The sequence below is a fragment of the Hyperolius riggenbachi genome, chromosome 3 (assembly GCF_040937935.1).
Source record: "Hyperolius riggenbachi isolate aHypRig1 chromosome 3, aHypRig1.pri, whole genome shotgun sequence".
NCBI lineage: Eukaryota > Metazoa > Chordata > Amphibia > Anura > Hyperoliidae > Hyperolius > Hyperolius riggenbachi.
This window is the reverse complement of record NC_090648.1, coordinates 1,563,460-1,590,719: the sequence shown is the minus strand read 5'-3', so window position 1 is coordinate 1,590,719 and position 27,260 is coordinate 1,563,460. Positions and strand designations below refer to the sequence as shown.

The 27,260-nt window shown below is 51.6% G+C and overlaps 1 protein-coding gene across 3 annotated transcripts in view; it reads right to left on the bottom strand.

The window, feature by feature from the left end:
• Nucleotides 1-27,260, bottom strand: part of LOC137562450 (monocarboxylate transporter 13-like) — a 158,900-nt gene that overhangs the window by 74,185 nt on the left and 57,455 nt on the right. For all 3 annotated transcript variants that reach the window (XM_068273799.1, XM_068273800.1, XM_068273801.1), the window contains exon 3: nucleotides 10,696-10,900. In XM_068273799.1, the coding sequence (XP_068129900.1) occupies nucleotides 10,696-10,873 (178 nt within the window). In that variant the 5' untranslated portion in view covers nucleotides 10,874-10,900. The remainder of the gene's footprint in view (nucleotides 1-10,695; nucleotides 10,901-27,260) is intronic.

Sequence of the window (27,260 nt, the reverse complement as noted above, 5' to 3'; positions counted from 1 at the left end):
GCACTGATCACTACACACAGCGGCCCTGGAAGAGGGAAACGTGACAGCTAGATCACTGATCACTACACACAGCGGCCCTGGAAGAGGGAAACGTGACAGCTAGAGTACTGATCATTACACACAGCGGCCCTGGAAGAGGGAAACGTGACAGCTAGAGTACTGATCACTACACACAGCGGCCCTGGAAGAGGGAAACGTGACAGCTAGGGCACTGATCATTACACACAGCGGCCCTGGAAGAGGGAAACGTGACAGCTAGAGTACTGATCACTACACACAGCGGCCCTGGAAGAGGAAAACGAGACAGCTAGAGTACTGATCACTACACACAGCGGCCCTGGAAGAGGGAAACGTGACAGCTAGAGTACTGATCATTACACACAGCGGCCCTGGAAGAGGGAAACGTGACAGCTAGAGTACTGATCACTACACACAGCGGCCCTGGAAGAGGGAAACGTGACAGCTAGAGGACTGATCACTACACACAGCGGCCCTGGAAGAGGGAAACGTGACAGCTAGAGTACTGATCATTACACACAGCGGCCCTGGAAGAGGGAAACGTGACAGCTAGAGTACTGATCACTACACACAGCGGCCCTGGAAGAGGGAAACGTGACAGCTAGAGTACTGATCATTACACACAGCGGCCCTGGAAGAGGGAAACGTGACAGCTAGAGCACTGATCACTACACACAGCGGCCCTGGAAGAGGGAAACGTGACAGCTAGAGCACTGATCATTACACACAGCGGCCCTGGAAGAGGGAAACGTGACAGCTAGAGCACTGATCACTACACACAGCGGCCCTGGAAGAGGGAAACGTGACAGCTAGAGCACTGATCACTACACACAGCGGCCCTGGAAGAGGGAAACGTGACAGCTAGAGCACTGATCACTACACACAGCGGCCCTGGAAGAGGAAAACGTGACAGCTAGAGCACTGATCATTACACACAGCGGCCCTGGAAGAGGGAAACGTGACAGCTAGAGCACTGATCATTACACACAGCGGCCCTGGAAGAGGGAAACGTGACAGCTAGAGCACTGATCACTACACACAGCGGCCCTGGAAGAGGGAAACGTGACAGCTAGAGCACTGATCACTACACACAGCGGCCCTGGAAGAGGAAAACGAGACAGCTAGAGCACTGATCACTACACACAGCGGCCCTGGAAGAGGGAAACGTGACAGCTAGAGTACTGATCATTACACACAGCGGCCCTGGAAGAGGGAAACGTGACAGCTAGAGCACTGATCACTACACACAGCGGCCCTGGAAGAGGGAAACGTGACAGCTAGAGTACTGATCACTACACACAGCGGCCCTGGAAGAGGGAAACGTGACAGCTAGAGTACTGATCATTACACACAGCGGCCCTGGAAGAGGGAAACGTGACAGCTAGGGCACTGATCATTACACACAGCGGCCCTGGAAGAGGGAAACGTGACAGCTAGGGCACTGATCACTACACACAGCGGCCCTGGAAGAGGGAAACGTGACAGCTAGAGCACTGATCACTACACACAGCGGCCCTGGAAGAGGGAAACGTGACAGCTAGAGCACTGATCACTACACACAGCGGCCCTGGAAGAGGGAAACGTGACAGCTAGAGCACTGATCACTACACACAGCGGCCCTGGAAGAGGGAAACGTGACAGCTAGAGCACTGATCATTACACACAGCGGCCCTGGAAGAGGGAAACGTGACAGCTAGATCACTGATCACTACACACAGCGGCCCTGGAAGAGGGAAACGTGACAGCTAGAGTACTGATCACTACACACAGCGGCCCTGGAAAAGGGGAAACGTGACAGCTAGAGTACTGATCATTACACACAGCGGCCCTGGAAGAGGGAAACGTGACAGCTAGAGTACTGATCACTACACACAGCGGCCCTGGAAGAGGGAAACGTGACAGCTAGGGCACTGATCATTACACACAGCGGCCCTGGAAGAGGGAAACGTGACAGCTAGAGTACTGATCACTACACACAGCGGCCCTGGAAGAGGGAAACGTGACAGCTAGAGCACTGATCATTACACACAGCGGCCCTGGAAGAGGGAAACGTGACAGTTAGGGCACTGATCATTACACACAGCGGCCCTGGAAGAGGGAAACGTGACAGCTAGAGCACTGATCACTACACACAGCGGCCCTGGAAGAGGGAAACGTGACAGCTAGAGCACTGATCATTACACACAGCGGCCCTGGAAGAGGGAAACGTGACAGCTAGAGCACTGATCATTACACACAGCGGCCCTGGAAGAGGGACACGTGACAGCTAGGGCACTGATCATTACACACAGCGGCCCTGGAAGAGGGAAACGTGACAGCTAGAGCACTGATCATTACACACAGCGGCCCTGGAAGAGGGAAACGTGACAGCTAGGGCACTGATCATTACACACAGCGGCCCTGGAAGAGGGAAACGTGACAGCTAGAGTACTGATCACTACACACAGCGGCCCTGGAAGAGGGAAACGTGACAGCTAGAGCACTGATCATTACACACAGCGGCCCTGGAAGAGGGAAACGTGACAGCTAGAGCACTGATCATTACACACAGCGGCCCTGGAAGAGGGAAACGTGACAGCTAGAGTACTGATCATTACACACAGCGGCCCTGGAAGAGGAAAACGTGACAGCTAGAGCACTGATCATTACACACAGCGGCCCTGGAAGAGGGAAACGTGACAGCTAGAGTACTGATCACTACACACAGCGGCCCTGGAAGAGGGAAACGTGACAGCTAGAGTACTGATCACTACACACAGCGGACCTGGAAGAGGAAAACGAGACAGCTAGATCACTGATCACTACACACAGAGGCCCTGGAAGAGGGAAACGTGACAGCTAGAGCACTGATCATTACACACAGCGGCCCTGGAAGAGGGAAACGTGACAGCTAGAGTACTGATCATTACACACAGCGGCCCTGGAAGAGGGAAACGTGACAGCTAGAGTACTGATCATTACACACAGCGGCCCTGGAAGAGGGAAACGTGACAGCTAGAGCACTGATCATTACACACAGCGGCCCTGGAAGAGGGAAACGTGACAGCTAGAGCACTGATCACTACACACAGCGGCCCTGGAAGAGGGAAACGTGACAGCTAGAGCACTGATCACTACACACAGCGGCCCTGGAAGAGGGAAACGTGACAGCTAGGGCACTGATCACTACACACAGCGGCCCTGGAAGAGGGAAACGTGACAGCTAGATCACTGATCACTACACACAGCGGCCCTGGAAGAGGGAAACGTGACAGCTAGGGCACTGATCACTACACACAGCGGCCCTGGAAGAGGGAAACGTGACAGCTAGAGCACTGATCACTACACACAGCGGCCCTGGAAGAGGGAAACGTGACAGCTAGGGCACTGATCACTACACACAGCGGCCCTGGAAGAGGGAAACGTGACAGCTAGAGTACTAATCATTACACACAGCGGCCCTGGAAGAGGGAAACGTGACAGCTAGATCACTGATCACTACACACAGCGGCCCTGGAAGAGGGAAACGTGACAGCTAGAGGACTGATCACTACACACAGCGGCCCTGGAAGAGGGAAACGTGACAGCTAGAGTACTGATCACTACACACAGCGGCCCTGGAAGAGGGAAACGTGACAGCTAGAGCACTGATCATTACACACAGCGGCCCTGGAAGAGGGAAACGTGACAGCTAGATCACTGATCACTACACACAGCGGCCCTGGAAGAGGGAAACGTGACAGCTAGAGGACTGATCACTACACACAGCGGCCCTGGAAGAGGGAAACGTGACAGCTAGAGCACTGATCACTACACACAGCGGCCCTGGAAGAGGAAAACGAGACAGCTAGAGTACTGATCACTACACACAGCGGCCCTGGAAGAGGGAAACGTGACAGCTAGAGTACTGATCACTACACACAGCGGACCTGGAAGAGGAAAACGAGACAGCTAGATCACTGATCACTACACACAGCGGCCCTGGAAGAGGGAAACGTGACAGCTAGATCACTGATCATTACACACAGCGGCCCTGGAAGAGGGAAACGTGACAGCTAGAGCACTGATCACTACACACAGCGGCCCTGGAAGAGGGAAACGTGACAGCTAGAGCACTGATCATTACACACAGCGGCCCTGGAAGAGGGAAACGTGACAGCTAGAGTACTGATCACTACACACAGCGGCCCTGGAAGAGGGAAACGTGACAGCTAGAGCACTGATCACTACACACAGCGGCCCTGGAAGAGGGAAACGTGACAGCTAGGGCACTGATCATTACACACAGCGGCCCTGGAAGAGGGAAACGTGACAGCTAGAGCACTGATCACTACACACAGCGGCCCTGGAAGAGGGAAACGTGACAGCTAGAGCACTGATCATTACACACAGCGGCCCTGGAAGAGGGAAACGTGACAGCTAGAGTACTGATCATTACACACAGCGGCCCTGGAAGAGGGAAACGTGACAGCTAGAGCACTGATCATTACACACAGCGGCCCTGGAAGAGGGAAACGTGACAGCTAGAGCACTGATCACTACACACAGCGGCCCTGGAAGAGGGAAACGTGACAGCTAGAGCACTGATCACTACACACAGCGGCCCTGGAAGAGGGAAACGTGACAGCTAGGGCACTGATCACTACACACAGCGGCCCTGGAAGAGGGAAACGAGACAGCAAGAGTACTGATCACTACACACAGCGGCCCTGGAAGAGGGAAACGTGACAGCTAGGGCACTGATCACTACACACAGCGGCCCTGGAAGAGGGAAACGTGACAGCTAGAGTACTGATCACTACACACAGCGGCCCTGGAAGAGGGAAACGTGACAACTAGAGTACTGATCACTACCCACAGCGGCCCTGGAAGAGGGAAACGTGACAGCTAGGGCACTGATCATTACACACAGCGGCCCTGGAAGAGGGAAACGTGACAGCTAGAGCACTGATCATTACACACAGCGGCCCTGGAAGAGGGAAACGTGACAGCTAGATCACTGATCACTACACACAGCGGCCCTGGAAGAGGGAAACGTGACAGCTAGAGTACTGATCACTACACACAGCGGCCCTGGAAGAGGGAAACGTGACAGCTAGGGCACTGATCACTACACACAGCGGCCCTGGAAGAGGGAAACGTGACAGCTAGAGCACTGATCACTACACACAGCGGCCCTGGAAGAGGGAAACGTGACAGCTAGAGCACTGATCACTACACAAAGCGGCCCTGGAAGAGGGAAACGTGACAGCTAGAGTACTGATCACTACACACAGCGGCCCTGGAAGAGGAAAACGAGACAGCTAGGGCACTGATCACTACACACAGCGGCCCTGGAAGAGGGAAACGTGACAGCTAGGGCACTGATCACTACACACAGCGGCCCTGGAAGAGGGAAATGTGACAGCTAGAGCACTGATCATTACACACAGCGGCCCTGGAAGAGGGAAACGTGACAGCTAGAGCACTGATCATTACACACAGCGGCCCTGGAAGAGGGAAACGAGACAGCTAGAGCACTGATCACTACACACAGCGGCCCTGGAAGAGGGAAACGTGACAGCTAGATCACTGATCATTACACACAGCGGCCCTGGAAGAGGGAAACGTGACAGCTAGAGCACTGATCATTACACACAGCGGCCCTGGAAGAGGGAAACGTGACAGCTAGATCACTGATCATTACACACAGCGGCCCTGGAAGAGGGAAACGTGACAGCTAGAGCACTGATCATTACACACAGCGGCCCTGGAAGAGGGAAACGGGACAGCTAGAGCACTGATCACTACACACAGCGGCCCTGGAAGAGGGAAACGTGACAGCTAGATCACTGATCATTACACACAGCGGCCCTGGAAGAGGGAAACGTGACAGCTAGAGCACTGATCATTACACACAGCGGCCCTGGAAGAGGGAAACGTGACAGCTAGAGCACTGATCACTACACACAGCGGCCCTGGAAGAGGGAAACGTGACAGCTAGAGCACTGATCATTACACACAGCGGCCCTGGAAGAGGGAAACGTGACAGCTAGAGTACTGATCATTACACACAGCGGCCCTGGAAGAGGGAAACGTGACAGCTAGAGTACTGATCATTACACACAGCGGCCCTGGAAGAGGGAAACGTGACAGCTAGAGTACTGATCACTACACACAGCGGCCCTGGAAGAGGGAAACGTGACAGCTAGAGCACTGATCATTACACACAGCGGCCCTGGAAGAGGGAGACGTGACAGCTAGATCACTGATCATTACACACAGTGGCCCTGGAAGAGGGAAACGGGACAGCTAGAGTACTGATCATTACACACAGTGGCCCTGGAAGAGGGAAACGGGACAGCTAGAGTACTGATCATTACACACAGCGGCCCTGGAAGAGGGAAACGTGACAGCTAGAGTACTGATCACTACACACAGCGGCCCTGGAAGAGGGAAACGTGACAGCTAGAGCACTGATCATTACACACAGCGGCCCTGGAAGAGGGAGACGTGACAGCTAGATCACTGATCATTACACACAGCGGCCCTGGAAGAGGGAAACGTGACAGCTAGAGCACTGATCACTACACACAGCGGCCCTGGAAGAGGGAAACGTGACAGCTAGGGCACTGATCACTACACACAGCGGCCCTGGAAGAGGGAAACGTGACAGCTAGAGCACTGATCACTACACACAGCGGCCCTGGAAGAGGGAAACGTGACAGCTAGAGTACTGATCACTACACACAGCGGCCCTGGAAGAGGGAAACGTGACAGCTAGAGTACTGATCACTACACACAGCGGCCCTGGAAGAGGGAAACGTGACAGCTAGAGCACTGATCACTACACACAGCGGCCCTGGAAGAGGGAAACGTGACAGCTAGGGCACTGATCATTACACACAGCGGCCCTGGAAGAGGGAAACGTGACAGCTAGAGTACTGATCACTACACACAGCGGCCCTGGAAGAGGGAAACGTGACAGCTAGATCACTGATCACTACACACAGCGGCCCTGGAAGAGGGAAACGTGACAGCTAGAGGACTGATCACTACACACAGCGGCCCTGGAAGAGGGAAACATGACAGCTAGAGCACTGATCATTACACACAGCGGCCCTGGAAGAGGGAAACGTGACAGCTAGGGCACTGATCACTACACACAGCGGCCCTGGAAGAGGGAAACGTGACAGCTAGGGCACTGATCATTACACCCAGCGGCCCTGGAAGAGGGAAACGTGACAGCTAGAGTACTGATCATTACACACAGCGGCCCTGGAAGAGGGAAACGTGACAGCTAGAGTACTGATCATTACACACAGCGGCCCTGGAAGAGGGAAACGTGACAGCTAGAGCACTGATCACTACACACAGCGGCCCTGGAAGAGGGAAACGTGACAGCTAGAGTACTGATCATTACACACAGCGGCCCTGGAAGAGGGAAACGTGACAGCTAGAGTACTGATCATTACACACAGCGGCCCTGGAAGAGGGAAACGTGACAGCTAGAGCACTGATCACTACACACAGCGGCCCTGGAAGAGGGAAACGTGACAGCTAGAGCACTGATCATTACACACAGCGGCCCTGGAAGAGGGAAACGGGACAGCTAGAGTACTGATCATTACACACAGCGGCCCTGGAAGAGGGAAACGTGACAGCTAGAGTACTGATCATTACACACAGCGGCCCTGGAAGAGGGAAACGTGACAGCTAGAGTACTGATCATTACACACAGCGGCCCTGGAAGAGGGAAACGTGACAGCTAGAGCACTGATCATTACACACAGCGGCCCTGGAAGAGGGAAACGGGACAGCTAGAGTACTGATCATTACACACAGCGGCCCTGGAAGAGGGAAACGTGACAGCTAGAGTACTGATCATTACACACAGCGGCCCTGGAAGAGGGAAACGGGACAGCTAGATTGCTGATCATTACACACAGCGGCCCTGGAAGAGGGAAACGTGACAGCTAGAGCACTGATCACTACACACAGCGGCCCTGGAAGAGGGAAACGTGACAGCAAGAGCACTGATCATTACACACAGCGGCCCTGGAAGAGGGAAACGTGACAGCTAGAGCACTGATCACTACACACAGCGGCCCTGGAAGAGGGAAACGTGACAGCTAGAGTACTGATCATTACACACAGCGGCCCTGGAAGAGGGAAACGGGACAGCTAGATTGCTGATCATTACACACAGCGGCCCTGGAAGAGGGAAACGTGACAGCTAGATCACTGATCACTACACACAGCGGCCCTGGAAGAGGAAAACGTGACAGCTAGAGCACTGATCACTACACACAGCGGCCCTGGAAGAGGGAAACGTGACAGCTAGAGCACTGATCACTACACACAGCGGCCCTGGAAGAGGGAAACGTGACAGCTAGAGCACTGATCACTACACACAGCGGCCCTGGAAGAGGGAAACGTGACAGCTAGGGCACTGATCATTACACACAGCGGCCCTGGAAGAGGGAAACGGGACAGCTAGAGCACTGATCACTACACACAGCGGCCCTGGAAGAGGGAAATGAGACAGCTAGAGCACTGATCACTACACACAGCGGCCCTGGAAGAGGGAAACGGGACAGCTAGAGCACTGATCACTACACACAGCGGCCCTGGAAGAGGGAAATGAGACAGCTAGGGCACTGATCACTACACACAGCGGCCCTGGAAGAGGGAAACGGGACAGCTAGAGCACTGATCACTACACACAGCGGCCCTGGAAGAGGGAAACGTGACAGCTAGATCACTGATCATTACACACAGCGGCCCTGGAAGAGGGAAACGGGACAGCTAGAGCACTGATCACTACACACAGCGGCCCTGGAAGAGGGAAATGAGACAGCTAGGGCACTGATCACTACACACAGCGGCCCTGGAAGAGGGAAACGGGACAGCTAGAGCACTGATCACTACACACAGCGGCCCTGGAAGAGGGAAATGAGACAGCTAGGGCACTGATCACTACACACAGCGGCCCTGGAAGAGGGAAACGGGACAGCTAGAGCACTGATCACTACACACAGCGGCCCTGGAAGAGGGAAATGAGACAGCTAGAGCACTGATCACTACACACAGCGGCCCTGGAAGAGGGAAATGAGACAGCTAGGGACAGCCCCAGTGGTGGGCCTCTCCAGGGTCCAGCATTCAGTAGGCCCCGGAGGCTCCTCCCCCTAACATGACAGGCCCAGTGCATGCCACCACTTCATCCAGTGACTAAGTCCTCCAGCGGTGTAGGGCCGGCTCAGAGGCGCTATAAGCCTTTTCCTGCCTTCTCAATATCTGCTGATTACATTTCTGGTGCGTCATCCTCCCCGGAGGGACCATCTCCTCAGCACATCGTATGATCCCCTGGCTGGACCAGAGGTGGTCCTGATCCGCTAACTATTGGTGCTGCTACGTTTACTCCTGTATTTCCCTACATCAAACCGACATTCTGCTGGACCGTTTGCTGCATTTGTTATATGTGGTAAATTATACCCAACGCAACACTGACCTCCTAACTGCTGCATGTCTGGTGTACACTTTGCTGCATACATTGGGCTTGATTCACAAAGTGGTACTAACCTACTTAGCTTGTCTAAAGTCTTTAGACGTGCTAACCAGGGTGCTAAGTAGGTTAGCACCGGTTTTTGTGATTGAGAAATCCGGTGCTAACCTACTTAGCACCCTGGTTAGCACGTCTAAAGACTTTAGACATGCTAAGTAGGTTAGCACCGCTTTGTGAATCAAGCCCATTAAGTGATAGCACTCTTCAGGCACATTCTGTGTTTTTCCTCAGAGGAGAAGATCTGTTAGGCCCCACCCCTGAGGATCTTAAACCCACTACTATGTTCATATTTCATGATGGTGTGTCTGTGGCTCTCAGCCTGAACTATGGCCTTTATCAGCAATCATCTCTCATTATCCCTCAGCCGGTTCATCATGCCACAAGTCTGGAAACCTTCAAATGTACTCTGAAAACACACCTGTTCAGACAAGCCTATAATTTGCTATAGGCAGCACTGAAGGCACACTGGCTCACCCACTAATCCTGGTGTTTCCTTCCCCTTTGTTTCCTCCCCACTACCCTCTAGATTGTAAGCTCGCAAGGGCAGGGACCTCCTCCTAGTGTTTCCTCCCCACTACCCTCTAGATTGTAAGCCTGCAAGGGCAGGGACCTCCTCCTAGTGTTTCTCATACTGCTGTAATTTAACATATGTACATGTACCAACTACATATCAACTACGTATGTATCTTTATTTATTCTATTCAATGTCATGACTGTACAGTGTCTTGTATTTCTTATGTATATTTGTTCCCCATTATTTGTTTGTACTATGTACAGCGCTACAGAAGATGTTGGCGCTATATAAATAAAAAATTATAATAATAATTATGAAAGTGTGTAGCTGTAGTTGTATGGTCTAACACAGGTCTGTTGACAGGTTTCACACTCCCTCATCAGGGCCACCAGTAAGGAAAATATCCTTTTTACTGTATATATTGTTACACTTAGTTTTAGATGCAGTCAGTGCTCCACCCCAGAGGAAGAGATGCTGCAGGAACTGCCCCTGAGGAGCCCACCCTCTGCTGACACTCTGATCTCTGCCCAGATTACATACATCTGCATATCCTGGAGTATCTGTGAATTTATTTACAACGCCCTTGTGTGGCAGAACCGCCAGCCCCTTTGTGACGCCACGTAATATATTCAGCACTTACTCATCAGTTGCTGCACGGCCACCGCACACGATGTCACCCAGGAAACGCTCACTGCAGCCGATCCAAAATAGTCCACAAATTCCGGAAAGAAAATTCCAAACGTGCGAAGGATCCCAAATACCAGTCCGGCCTGCAAGAAGCAGGACACGAGGAGAACCACGCCCCAAATGTCTTCCATACTGCTAATAAAGGGGAGGAGCCTTACCTGAGGGGAGAGAAAGAGAGTGACAACCACTGAAGATTCTCACTACACTGCCACCAACCTCCTCCAATAATCTGTCACTGCTTGTACCCTTCCTAACTGTCACACATGCCACATCTCACCGACATGTCACATTCTCACTACACTGCCACCAACCTCCTCCAATAATCTGTCACTGCTTGTACCCTTCATGACTGTCACACCTGCCATGTCTCTCCAACATGCCACATTCTCACTACACTGCCACCAACCTCCTCCAATAATCTGTCACTGCTTGTACCCTTCATGACTGTCCCACCTGCCACGTCTCACCAACATGCCACATTCTCACTACACTGCCACCAACACCCTCCAATAATCTGTCACTGCTTGTACCCTTCATGACTGCCACACCTGCCACGTCTCACCAACATGCCACATTCTCACTACACTGCCACCAACACCCTCCAATAATCTGTCACTGCTTGTACCCTTCATGACTGTCACACCTGCCACATCTCTCCAACATGCCACATTCTCACTACACTGCCACCAACCTCCTCCAATAATCTGTCACTGCTTGTACCCTTCATGACTGTCACACCTGCCACGTCTCACCAACATGCCACATTCTCACTACACTGCCACCAACACCCTCCAATAATCTGTCACTGCTTGTACCCTTCCTGACTGTCACACCTGCCACGTCTCACCAACATGCCACATTCTCACTACACTGTCACCAACCTTCTCCAATAATCTGTCACTGCTTGTACCCTTCATGACTGTCACACCTGCCACGTCTCACCAACATGCCACATTCTCACTACACTGCCACCAACCTCCTCCAATAATCTGTCACTGCTTGTACCCTTCATGACTGTCACACCTGCCACGTCTCACCAACATGCCACATTCTCACTACACTGCCACCAACACCCTCCAATAATCTGTCACTGCTTGTACCCTTCCTGACTGTCACACCTGCCACGTCTCACCAACATGCCACATTCTCACTACACTGCCACCAACCTCCTCCAATAATCTGTCACTGCTTGTACCCTTCCTGACTGTCACACCTGCCACGTCTCACCAACATGCCACATTCTCACTACACTGCCACCAACCTCCTCCAATAATCTGTCACTGCTTGTACCCTTCCTGACTGTCACACCTGCCACGTCTCTCCAACATGCCACATTCTCACTACACTGCCACCAACCTCCTCCAATAATCTGTCACTGTTTGTACCCTTCATGACTGTCACACCTGCCACGTCTCTCCAACATGCCACATTCTCACTACATTGCCACCAACACCCTCCAATAATCTGTCACTGCTTGTACCCTTCATGACTGTCACACCTGCCACGTCTCACCAACATGCCACATTCTCACTACACTGCCACCAACCTCCTCCAATAATCTGTCACTGCTTGTACCCTTCCTGACTGTCACACCTGCCACGTCTCTCCAACATGCCACATTCTCACTACACTGCCACCAACCTCCTCCAATAATCTGTCACTGCTTGTACCCTTCATGACTGTCACACCTGCCACGTCTCTCCAACATGCCACATTCTCACTACATTGCCACCAACACCCTCCAATAATCTGTCACTGCTTGTACCCTTCATGACTGTCACACCTGCCACGTCTCTCCAACATGCCACATTCTCACTACACTGCCACCAACCTCCTCCAATAATCTGTCACTGCTTGTACCCTTCCTGACTGTCACACCTGCCACGTCTCTCCAACATGCCACATTCTTACTACACTGCCACCAACACCCTCCAATAATCTGTCACTGCTTGTACCCTTCATGACTGTCACACCTGCCACGTCTCTCCAACATGCCACATTCTCACTACACTGCCACCAACCTCCTCCAATAATCTGTCACTGCTTGTACCCTTCCTGACTGCCACAGCTGCCACGTCTCACCAACATGCCACATTCTCACTACACTGCCACCAACACCCTCCAATAATCTGTCACTGCTTGTACCCTTCATGACTGTCACACCTGCCACGTCTCTCCAACATGCCACATTCTCACTACATTGCCACCAACACCCTCCAATAATCTGTCACTGCTTGTACCCTTCCTGACTGTCACACCTGCCACGTCTCACCAACATGCCACATTCTCACTACACTGCCACCAACCTCCTCCAATAATCTGTCACTGCTTGTACCCTTCCTGACTGTCACACCTGCCACGTCTCTCCAACATGCCACATTCTCACTACACTGCCACCAACCTCCTCCAATAATCTGTCACTGCTTGTACCCTTCATGACTGTCACACCTGCCACGTCTCTCCAACATGCCACATTCTCACTACATTGCCACCAACACCCTCCAATAATCTGTCACTGCTTGTACCCTTCATGACTGTCACACCTGCCACGTCTCTCCAACATGCCACATTCTCACTACACTGCCACCAACCTCCTCCAATAATCTGTCACTGCTTGTACCCTTCCTGACTGTCACACCTGCCACGTCTCTCCAACATGCCACATTCTTACTACACTGCCACCAACACCCTCCAATAATCTGTCACTGCTTGTACCCTTCATGACTGTCACACCTGCCACGTCTCTCCAACATGCCACATTCTCACTACACTGCCACCAACCTCCTCCAATAATCTGTCACTGCTTGTACCCTTCCTGACTGCCACAGCTGCCACGTCTCACCAACATGCCACATTCTCACTACACTGCCACCAACACCCTCCAATAATCTGTCACTGCTTGTACCCTTCCTGACTGTCACACCTGCCACGTCTCTCCAACATGCCACATTCTCACTACACTGCCACCAACCTCCTCCAATAATCTGTCACTGCTTGTACCCTTCCTGACTGTCACACCTGCCACGTCTCACCAACATGCCACATTCTCACTACACTGCCACCAACCTCCTCCAATAATCTGTCACTGCTTGTACCCTTCATGACTGTCACACCTGCCACGTCTCTCCAACATGCCACATTCTCACTACACTGCCACCAACCTCCTCCAATAATCTGTCACTGCTTGTACCCTTCATGACTGTCCCACCTGCCACGTCTCACCAACATGCCACATTCTCACTACACTGCCACCAACCTCCTCCAATAATCTGTCACTGCTTGTACCCTTCATGACTGTCACACCTGCCACGTCTCACCAACATGCCACATTCTCACTACACTGCCACCAACCTCCTCCAATAATCTGTCACTGCTTGTACCCTTCATGACTGTCACACCTGCCACGTCTCTCCAACATGCCACATTCTCACTACACTGCCACCAACCTCCTCCAATAATCTGTCACTGCTTGTACCCTTCCTGACTGTCACACCTGCCACGTCTCTCCAACATGTCACATTCTCACTACACTGCCACCAACCTCCTCCAATAATCTGTCACTGCTTGTACCCTTCATGACTGTCACACCTGCCACGTCTCTCCAACATGCCACATTCTCACTACACTGCCACCAACCTCCTCCAATAATCTGTCACTGCTTGTACCCTTCATGACTGTCACACCTGCCACGTCTCACCAACATGCCACATTCTCACTACACTGCCACCAACCTCCTCCAATAATCTGTCACTGCTTGTACCCTTCCTGACTGTCACACCTGCCACGTCTCTCCAACATGTCACATTCTCACTACACTGCCACCAACCTCCTCCAATAATCTGTCACTGCTTGTACCCTTCATGACTGTCACACCTGCCACGTCTCACCAACATGTCACATTCTCACTACACTGCCACCAACCTCCTCCAATAATCTGTCACTGCTTGTACCCTTCCTGACTGTCACACCTGCCACGTCTCACCAACATGCCACATTCTCACTACACTGCCACCAACCTCCTCCAATAATCTGTCACTGCTTGTACCCTTCATGACTGTCACACCTGCCACGTCTCACCAACATGTCACATTCTCACTACACTGCCACCAACACCCTCCAATAATCTGTCACTGCTTGTACCCTTCCTGACTGTCACACCTGCCACGTCTCACCAACATGCCACATTCTCACTACACTGCCACCAACCTCCTCCAATAATCTGTCACTGCTTGTACCCTTCATGACTGTCACACCTGCCACGTCTCACCAACATGCCACATTCTCACTACACTGCCACCAACCTCCTCCAATAATCTGTCACTGCTTGTACCCTTCATGACTGTCCCACCTGCCACGTCTCACCGACATGCCACATTCTCACTACACTGCCACCAACACCCTCCAATAATCTGTCACTGCTTGTACCCTTCATGACTGTCACACCTGCCACGTCTCACCAACATGCCACATTCTCACTACACTGCCACCAACACCCTCCAATAATCTGTCACTGCTTGTACCCTTCATGACTGTCACACCTGCCACGTCTCACCAACATGCCACATTCTCACTACACTGCCACCAACCTCCTCCAATAATCTGTCACTGCTTGTACCCTTCCTGACTGTCACACCTGCCACGTCTCACCAACATGCCACATTCTCACTACACTGCCACCAACCTCCTCCAATAATCTGTCACTGCTTGTACCCTTCCTGACTGTCACACCTGCCACGTCTCACCAACATGCCACATTCTCACTACACTGCCACCAACACCCTCCAATAATCTGTCACTGCTTGTACCCTTCCTGACTGTCACACCTGCCACGTCTCTCCAACATGCCACATTCTCACTACACTGTCACCAACCTCCTCCAATAATCTGTCACTGCTTGTACCCTTCCTGACTGTCACACCTGCCACGTCTCACCAACATGCCACATTCTCACTACACTGCCACCAACACCCTCCAATAATCTGTCCCTGCTTGTACCCTTCCTGACTGTCACACCTGCCACGTCTCACCAACATGCCACATTCTCACTACACTGCCACCAACACCCTCCAATAATCTGTCACTGCTTGTACCCTTCATGACTGTCACACCTGCCACGTCTCACCAACATGCCACATTCTCACTACACTGCCACCAACCTCCTCCAATAATCTGTCACTGCTTGTACCCTTCATGACCGTCACACCTGCCACGTCTCACCAACATGCCACATTCTCACTACACTGCCACCAACACCCTCCAATAATCTGTCACTGCTTGTACCCTTCCTGACTGTCACACCTGCCACGTCTCACCAACATGTCACATTCTCACTACACTGCCACCAACACCCTCCAATAATCTGTCACTGCTTGTACCCTTCCTGACTGTCACACCTGCCACGTCTCACCAACATGTCACATTCTCACTACACTGCCACCAACACCCTCCAATAATCTGTCACTGCTTGTACCCTTCCTGACTGCCACACCTGCCACGTCTCTCCAACATGTCACATTCTCACTACACTGCCACCAACACCCTCCAATAATCTGTCACTGCTTGTACCCTTCATGACTGTCACACCTGCCACGTCTCTCCAACATGCCACATTCTCACTACACTGCCACCAACCTCCTCCAATAATCTGTCACTGCTTGTACCCTTCATGACTGTCACACCTGCCACGTCTCTCCAACATGCCACATTCTCACTACACTGCCACCAACACCCTCCAATAATCTGTCACTGCTTGTACCCTTCATGACTGTCACACCTGCCACGTCTCACCAACATGCCACATTCTCACTACACTGCCACCAACACCCTCCAATAATCTGTCACTGCTTGTACCCTTCATGACTGTCACACCTGCCACGTCTCACCAACATGTCACATTCTCACTACACTGCCACCAACCTCCTCCAATAATCTGTCACTGCTTGTACCCTTCCTGACTGTCACACCTGCCACGTCTCTCCAACATGCCACATTCTCACTACACTGCCACCAACCTCCTCCAATAATCTGTCACTGTTTGTACCCTTCATGACTGTCACACCTGCCACGTCTCTCCAACATGCCACATTCTCACTACATTGCCACCAAGACCCTCCAATAATCTGTCACTGCTTGTACCCTTCATGACTGTCACACCTGCCACGTCTCACCAACATGCCACATTCTCACTACACTGCCACCAACCTCCTCCAATAATCTGTCACTGCTTGTACCCTTCCTGACTGTCACACCTGCCACGTCTCTCCAACATGCCACATTCTCACTACACTGCCACCAACCTCCTCCAATAATCTGTCACTGCTTGTACCCTTCATGACTGTCACACCTGCCACGTCTCTCCAACATGCCACATTCTCACTACATTGCCACCAACACCCTCCAATAATCTGTCACTGCTTGTACCCTTCATGACTGTCACACCTGCCACGTCTCTCCAACATGCCACATTCTCACTACACTGCCACCAACCTCCTCCAATAATCTGTCACTGCTTGTACCCTTCCTGACTGTCACACCTGCCACGTCTCTCCAACATGCCACATTCTTACTACACTGCCACCAACACCCTCCAATAATCTGTCACTGCTTGTACCCTTCATGACTGTCACACCTGCCACGTCTCTCCAACATGCCACATTCTCACTACACTGCCACCAACCTCCTCCAATAATCTGTCACTGCTTGTACCCTTCCTGACTGCCACAGCTGCCACGTCTCACCAACATGCCACATTCTCACTACACTGCCACCAACACCCTCCAATAATCTGTCACTGCTTGTACCCTTCATGACTGTCACACCTGCCACGTCTCTCCAACATGCCACATTCTCACTACATTGCCACCAACACCCTCCAATAATCTGTCACTGCTTGTACCCTTCCTGACTGTCACACCTGCCACGTCTCACCAACATGCCACATTCTCACTACACTGCCACCAACCTCCTCCAATAATCTGTCACTGCTTGTACCCTTCCTGACTGTCACACCTGCCACGTCTCTCCAACATGCCACATTCTCACTACACTGCCACCAACCTCCTCCAATAATCTGTCACTGCTTGTACCCTTCATGACTGTCACACCTGCCACGTCTCTCCAACATGCCACATTCTCACTACATTGCCACCAACACCCTCCAATAATCTGTCACTGCTTGTACCCTTCATGACTGTCACACCTGCCACGTCTCTCCAACATGCCACATTCTCACTACACTGCCACCAACCTCCTCCAATAATCTGTCACTGCTTGTACCCTTCCTGACTGTCACACCTGCCACGTCTCTCCAACATGCCACATTCTTACTACACTGCCACCAACACCCTCCAATAATCTGTCACTGCTTGTACCCTTCATGACTGTCACACCTGCCACGTCTCTCCAACATGCCACATTCTCACTACACTGCCACCAACCTCCTCCAATAATCTGTCACTGCTTGTACCCTTCCTGACTGCCACAGCTGCCACGTCTCACCAACATGCCACATTCTCACTACACTGCCACCAACACCCTCCAATAATCTGTCACTGCTTGTACCCTTCCTGACTGTCACACCTGCCACGTCTCTCCAACATGCCACATTCTCACTACACTGCCACCAACCTCCTCCAATAATCTGTCACTGCTTGTACCCTTCCTGACTGTCACACCTGCCACGTCTCACCAACATGCCACATTCTCACTACACTGCCACCAACCTCCTCCAATAATCTGTCACTGCTTGTACCCTTCATGACTGTCACACCTGCCACGTCTCTCCAACATGCCACATTCTCACTACACTGCCACCAACCTCCTCCAATAATCTGTCACTGCTTGTACCCTTCATGACTGTCCCACCTGCCACGTCTCACCAACATGCCACATTCTCACTACACTGCCACCAACCTCCTCCAATAATCTGTCACTGCTTGTACCCTTCATGACTGTCACACCTGCCACGTCTCACCAACATGCCACATTCTCACTACACTGCCACCAACCTCCTCCAATAATCTGTCACTGCTTGTACCCTTCATGACTGTCACACCTGCCACGTCTCTCCAACATGCCACATTCTCACTACACTGCCACCAACCTCCTCCAATAATCTGTCACTGCTTGTACCCTTCCTGACTGTCACACCTGCCACGTCTCTCCAACATGTCACATTCTCACTACACTGCCACCAACCTCCTCCAATAATCTGTCACTGCTTGTACCCTTCATGACTGTCACACCTGCCACGTCTCACCAACATGTCACATTCTCACTACACTGCCACCAACCTCCTCCAATAATCTGTCACTGCTTGTACCCTTCCTGACTGTCACACCTGCCACGTCTCTCCAACATGTCACATTCTCACTACACTGCCACCAACCTCCTCCAATAATCTGTCACTGCTTGTACCCTTCATGACTGTCACACCTGCCACGTCTCACCAACATGTCACATTCTCACTACACTGCCACCAACCTCCTCCAATAATCTGTCACTGCTTGTACCCTTCCTGACTGTCACACCTGCCACGTCTCACCAACATGCCACATTCTCACTACACTGCCACCAACCTCCTCCAATAATCTGTCACTGCTTGTACCCTTCATGACTGTCACACCTGCCACGTCTCACCAACATGTCACATTCTCACTACACTGCCACCAACACCCTCCAATAATCTGTCACTGCTTGTACCCTTCCTGACTGTCACACCTGCCACGTCTCACCAACATGCCACATTCTCACTACACTGCCACCAACCTCCTCCAATAATCTGTCACTGCTTGTACCCTTCATGACTGTCACACCTGCCACGTCTCACCAACATGCCACATTCTCACTACACTGCCACCAACCTCCTCCAATAATCTGTCACTGCTTGTACCCTTCATGACTGTCCCACCTGCCACGTCTCACCGACATGCCACATTCTCACTACACTGCCACCAACACCCTCCAATAATCTGTCACTGCTTGTACCCTTCATGACTGTCACACCTGCCACGTCTCACCAACATGCCACATTCTCACTACACTGCCACCAACACCCTCCAATAATCTGTCACTGCTTGTACCCTTCATGACTGTCACACCTGCCACGTCTCACCAACATGCCACATTCTCACTACACTGCCACCAACCTCCTCCAATAATCTGTCACTGCTTGTACCCTTCCTGACTGTCACACCTGCCACGTCTCACCAACATGCCACATTCTCACTACACTGCCACCAACCTCCTCCAATAATCTGTCACTGCTTGTACCCTTCCTGACTGTCACACCTGCCACGTCTCACCAACATGCCACATTCTCACTACACTGCCACCAACACCCTCCAATAATCTGTCACTGCTTGTACCCTTCCTGACTGTCACACCTGCCACGTCTCTCCAACATGCCACATTCTCACTACACTGTCACCAACCTCCTCCAATAATCTGTCACTGCTTGTACCCTTCCTGACTGTCACACCTGCCACGTCTCACCAACATGCCACATTCTCACTACACTGCCACCAACACCCTCCAATAATCTGTCCCTGCTTGTACCCTTCCTGACTGTCACACCTGCCACGTCTCACCAACATGCCACATTCTCACTACACTGCCACCAACACCCTCCAATAATCTGTCACTGCTTGTACCCTTCATGACTGTCACACCTGCCACGTCTCACCAACATGCCACATTCTCACTACACTGCCACCAACCTCCTCCAATAATCTGTCACTGCTTGTACCCTTCATGACCGTCACACCTGCCACGTCTCACCAACATGCCACATTCTCACTACACTGCCACCAACACCCTCCAATAATCTGTCACTGCTTGTACCCTTCCTGACTGTCACACCTGCCACGTCTCACCAACATGTCACATTCTCACTACACTGCCACCAACACCCTCCAATAATCTGTCACTGCTTGTACCCTTCCTGACTGTCACACCTGCCACGTCTCACCAACATGTCACATTCTCACTACACTGCCACCAACACCCTCCAATAATCTGTCACTGCTTGTACCCTTCCTGACTGCCACACCTGCCACGTCTCTCCAACATGTCACATTCTCACTACACTGCCACCAACACCCTCCAATAATCTGTCACTGCTTGTACCCTTCATGACTGTCACACCTGCCACGTCTCTCCAACATGCCACATTCTCACTACACTGCCACCAACCTCCTCCAATAATCTGTCACTGCTTGTACCCTTCATGACTGTCACACCTGCCACGTCTCTCCAACATGCCACATTCTCACTACACTGCCACCAACACCCTCCAATAATCTGTCACTGCTTGTACCCTTCATGACTGTCACACCTGCCACGTCTCACCAACATGCCACATTCTCACTACACTGCCACCAACACCCTCCAATAATCTGTCACTGCTTGTACCCTTCATGACTGTCACACCTGCCACGTCTCACCAACATGCCACATTCTCACTACACTGCCACCAACCTCCTCCAATAATCTGTCACTGCTTGTACCCTTCCTGACTGTCACACCTGCCACGTCTCACCAACATGCCACATTCTCACTACACTGCCACCAACACCCTCCAATAATCTGTCACTGCTTGTACCCTTCATGACTGTCACACCTGCCACATCTCACCAACATGCCACATTCTCACTACACTGCCACCAACCTCCTCCAATAATCTGTCACTGCTTGTACCCTTCATGACTGTCACACCTGCCACGTCTCACCAACATGTCACATTCTCACTACACTGCCACCAACCTCCTCCAATAATCTGTCACTGCTTGTACCCTTCATGACTGTCACACCTGCCAAATCTCACCAACATGCCACATTCTTACTACACTGCCACCAACCTCCTCCAATAATCTGTCACTGCTTGTACCCTTCCTGACTGTCACACCTGCCACATCTCACCAACATGCCACATTCTCACTACACTGCCACCAACCTCCTCCAATAATCTGTCACTGCTTGTACCCTTCCTGACTGTCACACCTGCCACGTCTCACCAACATGCCACATTCTCACTACACTGCCACCAACACCCTCCAATAATCTGTCACTGCTTGTACCCTTCATGACTGTCACACCTGCCACGTCTCACCAACATGCCACATTCTCACTACACTGCCACCCACCTCCTCCAACAATCTGTCACTGCTTGTACCCTTCATGACTGTCCCACCTGCCACATCTCTCCAACATGCCACATTCTCACTACACTGCCACCAACACCCTCCAATAATCTGTCACTGCTTGTACCCTTCATGACTGTCACACCTGCCACGTCTCACCAACATGCCACATTCTCACTACACTGCCACCAACACCCTCCAATAATCTGTCACTGCTTGTACCCTTCATGACTGTCACACCTGACACATCTCACCAACATGCCACATTCTCACTACACTGCCACCAACCTCCTCCAATAATCTGTCACTGCTTGTACCCTTCATGACTGTCACACCTGCCACGTCTCACCAACATGTCACATTCTCACTACACTGCCACCAACCTCCTCCAATAATCTGTCACTGCTTGTACCCTTCATGACTGTCACACCTGCCACATCTCACCAACATGCCACATTCTTACTACACTGCCACCAACCTCCTCCAATAATCTGTCACTGCTTGTACCCTTCCTGACTGTCACACCTGCCACATCTCACCAACATGCCACATTCTCACTACACTGCCACCAACCTCCTCCAATAATCTGTCACTGCTTGTACCCTTCCTGACTGTCACACCTGCCACGTCTCACCAACATGCCACATTCTCACTACACTGCCACCAACACCCTCCAATAATCTGTCACTGCTTGTACCCTTCATGACTGTCACACCTGCCACGTCTCACCAACATGCCACATTCTCACTACACTGCCACCCACCTCCTCCAACAATCTGTCACTGCTTGTACCCTTCATGACTGTCCCACCTGCCACATCTCTCCAACATGCCACATTCTCACTACACTGCCACCAACACCCTCCAATAATCTGTCACTGCTTGTACCCTTCATGACTGTCACACCTGCCACGTCTCACCAACATGCCACATTCTCACTACACTGCCACCAACACCCTCCAATAATCTGTCACTGCTTGTACCCTTCATGACTGTCACACCTGCCACATCTCACCAACATGCCACATTCTTACTACACTGCCACCAACCTCCTCCAACAATCTGTCACTGCTTGTACCCTTCATGACTGTCACACCTGCCACGTCTCACCAACATGCCACATTCTCACTACACTGCCACCAACACCCTCCAATAATCTGTCACTGCTTGTACCCTTCATGACTGTCACACCTGCCACATCTCACCAACATGCCACATTCTCACTACACTGTCACCAACCTCCTCCAATAATCTGTCACTGCTTGTACCCTTCCTGACTGTCACACCTGCCACGTCTCACCAACATGTCACATTCTCACTACACTGCCACCAACCTCCTCCAATAATCTGTCACTGCTTGTACCCTTCCTGACTGTCACACCTGCCACGTCTCTCCAACATGCCACATTCTCACTACACTGTCACCAACCTCCTCCAATAATCTGTCACTGCTTGTACCCTTCCTGACTGTCACACCTGCCACGTCTCTCCAACATGTCACATTCTCACTACACTGCCACCAACACCCTCCAATAATCTGTCACTGCTTGTACCCTTCATGACTGTCACACCTGCCACATCTCACCAACATGCCACATTCTCACTACACTGCCACCAACACCCTCCAATAATCTGTCACTGCTTGTACCCTTCATGACTGTCACACCTGCCACGTCTCACCAACATGCCACATTCTCACTACACTGCCACCAACACCCTCCAATAATCTGTCACTGCTTGTACCCTTCATGACTGTCACACCTGCCACATCTCACCAACATGCCACATTCTCACTACACTGCCACCAACACCCTCCAATAATCTGTCACTGCTTGTACCCTTCATGACTGTCACACCTGCCACGTCTCACCAACATGCCACATTCTCACTACACTGCCACCAACACCCTCCAATAATCTGTCACTGCTTGTACCCTTCATGACTGCCACAGCTGCCACGTCTCACCAACATGCCACATTCTCACTACACTGCCACCAACCTCCTCCAATAATCTGTCACTGCTTGTACCCTTCATGACTGTCACACCTGCCACGTCTCACCAACATGCCACATTCTCACTACACTGCCACCAACCTCCTCCAATAATCTGTCACTGCTTGTACCCTTCATGACTGTCACACCTGCCACGTCTATCCAACATGCCACATTCTCACTACACTGCCACCAACACCCTCCAATAATCTGTCACTGCTTGTACCCTTCATGACTGTCACACCTGCCACATCTCACCAACATGCCACATTCTTACTACACTGCCACCAACCTCCTCCAACAATCTGTCACTGCTTGTACCCTTCATGACTGTCACACCTGCCACGTCTCACCAACATGCCACATTCTCACTACACTGCCACCAACACCCTCCAATAATCTGTCACTGCTTGTACCCTTCATGACTGTCACACCTGCCACGTCTCACCAACATGCCACATTCTCACTACACTGCCACCAACCTCCTCCAATAATCTGTCACTGCTTGTACCCTTCCTGACTGTCACACCTGCCACGTCTCACCAACATGCCACATTCTCACTACACTGCCACCAACACCCTCCAATAATCTGTCACTGCTTGTACCCTTCATGACTGTCACACCTGCCACATCTCACCAACATGCCACATTCTCACTACACTGCCACCAACCTCCTCCAATAATCTGTCACTGCTTGTACCCTTCATGACTGTCACACCTGCCACGTCTCACCAACATGTCACATTCTCACTACACTGCCACCAACCTCCTCCAATAATCTGTCACTGCTTGTACCCTTCATGACTGTCACACCTGCCACATCTCACCAACATGCCACATTCTTACTACACTGCCACCAACCTCCTCCAATAATCTGTCACTGCTTGTACCCTTCCTGACTGTCACACCTGCCACATCTCACCAACATGCCACATTCTCACTACACTGCCACCAACCTCCTCCAATAATCTGTCACTGCTTGTACCCTTCCTGACTGTCACACCTGCCACGTCTCACCAACATGCCACATTCTCACTACACTGCCACCAACACCCTCCAATAATCTGTCACTGCTTGTACCCTTCATGACTGTCACACCTGCCACGTCTCACCAACATGCCACATTCTCACTACACTGCCACCCACCTCCTCCAACAATCTGTCACTGCTTGTACCCTTCATGACTGTCCCACCTGCCACATCTCTCCAACATGCCACATTCTCACTACACTGCCACCAACACCCTCCAATAATCTGTCACTGCTTGTACCCTTCATGACTGTCACACCTGCCACGTCTCACCAACATGCCACATTCTCACTACACTGCCACCAACCTCCTCCAATAATCTGTCACTGCTTGTACCCTTCCTGACTGTCACACCTGCCACGTCTCACCAACATGCCACATTCTCACTACACTGCCACCAACACCCTCCAATAATCTGTCACTGCTTGTACCCTTCATGACTGTCACACCTGACACATCTCACCAACATGCCACATTCTCACTACACTGCCACCAACCTCCTCCAATAATCTGTCACTGCTTGTACCCTTCATGACTGTCACACCTGCCACGTCTCACCAACATGTCACATTCTCACTACACTGCCACCAACCTCCTCCAATAATCTGTCACTGCTTGTACCCTTCATGACTGTCACACCTGCCACATCTCACCAACATGCCACATTCTTACTACACTGCCACCAACCTCCTCCAATAATCTGTCACTGCTTGTACCCTTCCTGACTGTCACACCTGCCACATCTCACCAACATGCCACATTCTTACTACACTGCCACCAACCTCCTCCAATAATCTGTCACTGCTTGTACCCTTCCTGACTGTCACACCTGCCACGTCTCTCCAACATGCCACATTCTCACTACACTGTCACCAACCTCCTCCAATAATCTGTCACTGCTTGTACCCTTCCTGACTGTCACACCTGCCACGTCTCTCCAACATGTCACATTCTCACTACACTGCCACCAACACCCTCCAATAATCTGTCACTGCTTGTACCCTTCATGACTGTCACACCTGCCACATCTCACCAACATGCCACATTCTCACTACACTGCCACCAACACCCTCCAATAATCTGTCACTGCTTGTACCCTTCATGACTGTCACACCTGCCACGTCTCACCAACATGCCACATTCTCACTACGCTGCCACCAACCTCCTCCAATAATCTGTCACTGCTTGTACCCTTCCTGACTGTCACACCTGCCACGTCTCACCAACATGCCACATTCTCACTACACTGCCACCAACACCCTCCAATAATCTGTCACTGCTTGTACCCTTCATGACTGTCACACCTGACACATCTCACCAACATGCCACATTCTCACTACACTGCCACCAACCTCCTCCAATAATCTGTCACTGCTTGTACCCTTCATGACTGTCACACCTGCCACGTCTCACCAACATGTCACATTCTCACTACACTGCCACCAACCTCCTCCAATAATCTGTCACTGCTTGTACCCTTCATGACTGTCACACCTGCCACATCTCACCAACATGCCACATTCTTACTACACTGCCACCAACCTCCTCCAATAATCTGTCACTGCTTGTACCCTTCCTGACTGTCACACCTGCCACATCTCACCAACATGCCACATTCTTACTACACTGCCACCAACCTCCTCCAATAATCTGTCACTGCTTGTACCCTTCCTGACTGTCACACCTGCCACGTCTCTCCAACATGCCACATTCTCACTACACTGTCACCAACCTCCTCCAATAATCTGTCACTGCTTGTACCCTTCCTGACTGTCACACCTGCCACGTCTCTCCAACATGTCACATTCTCACTACACTGCCACCAACACCCTCCAATAATCTGTCACTGCTTGTACCCTTCATGACTGTCACACCTGCCACATCTCACCAACATGCCACATTCTCACTACACTGCCACCAACACCCTCCAATAATCTGTCACTGCTTGTACCCTTCATGACTGTCACACCTGCCACGTCTCACCAACATGCCACATTCTCACTACACTGCCACCAACACCCTCCAATAATCTGTCACTGCTTGTACCCTTCATGACTGTCACACCTGCCACATCTCACCAACATGCCACATTCTCACTACACTGCCACCAACACCCTCCAATAATCTGTCACTGCTTGTACCCTTCATGACTGTCACACCTGCCACGTCTCACCAACATGCCACATTCTCACTACACTGCCACCAACACCCTCCAATAATCTGTCACTGCTTGTACCCTTCATGACTGCCACAGCTGCCACGTCTCACCAACATGCCACATTCTCACTACACTGCCACCAACCTCCTCCAATAATCTGTCACTGCTTGTACCCTTCATGACTGTCACACCTGCCACGTC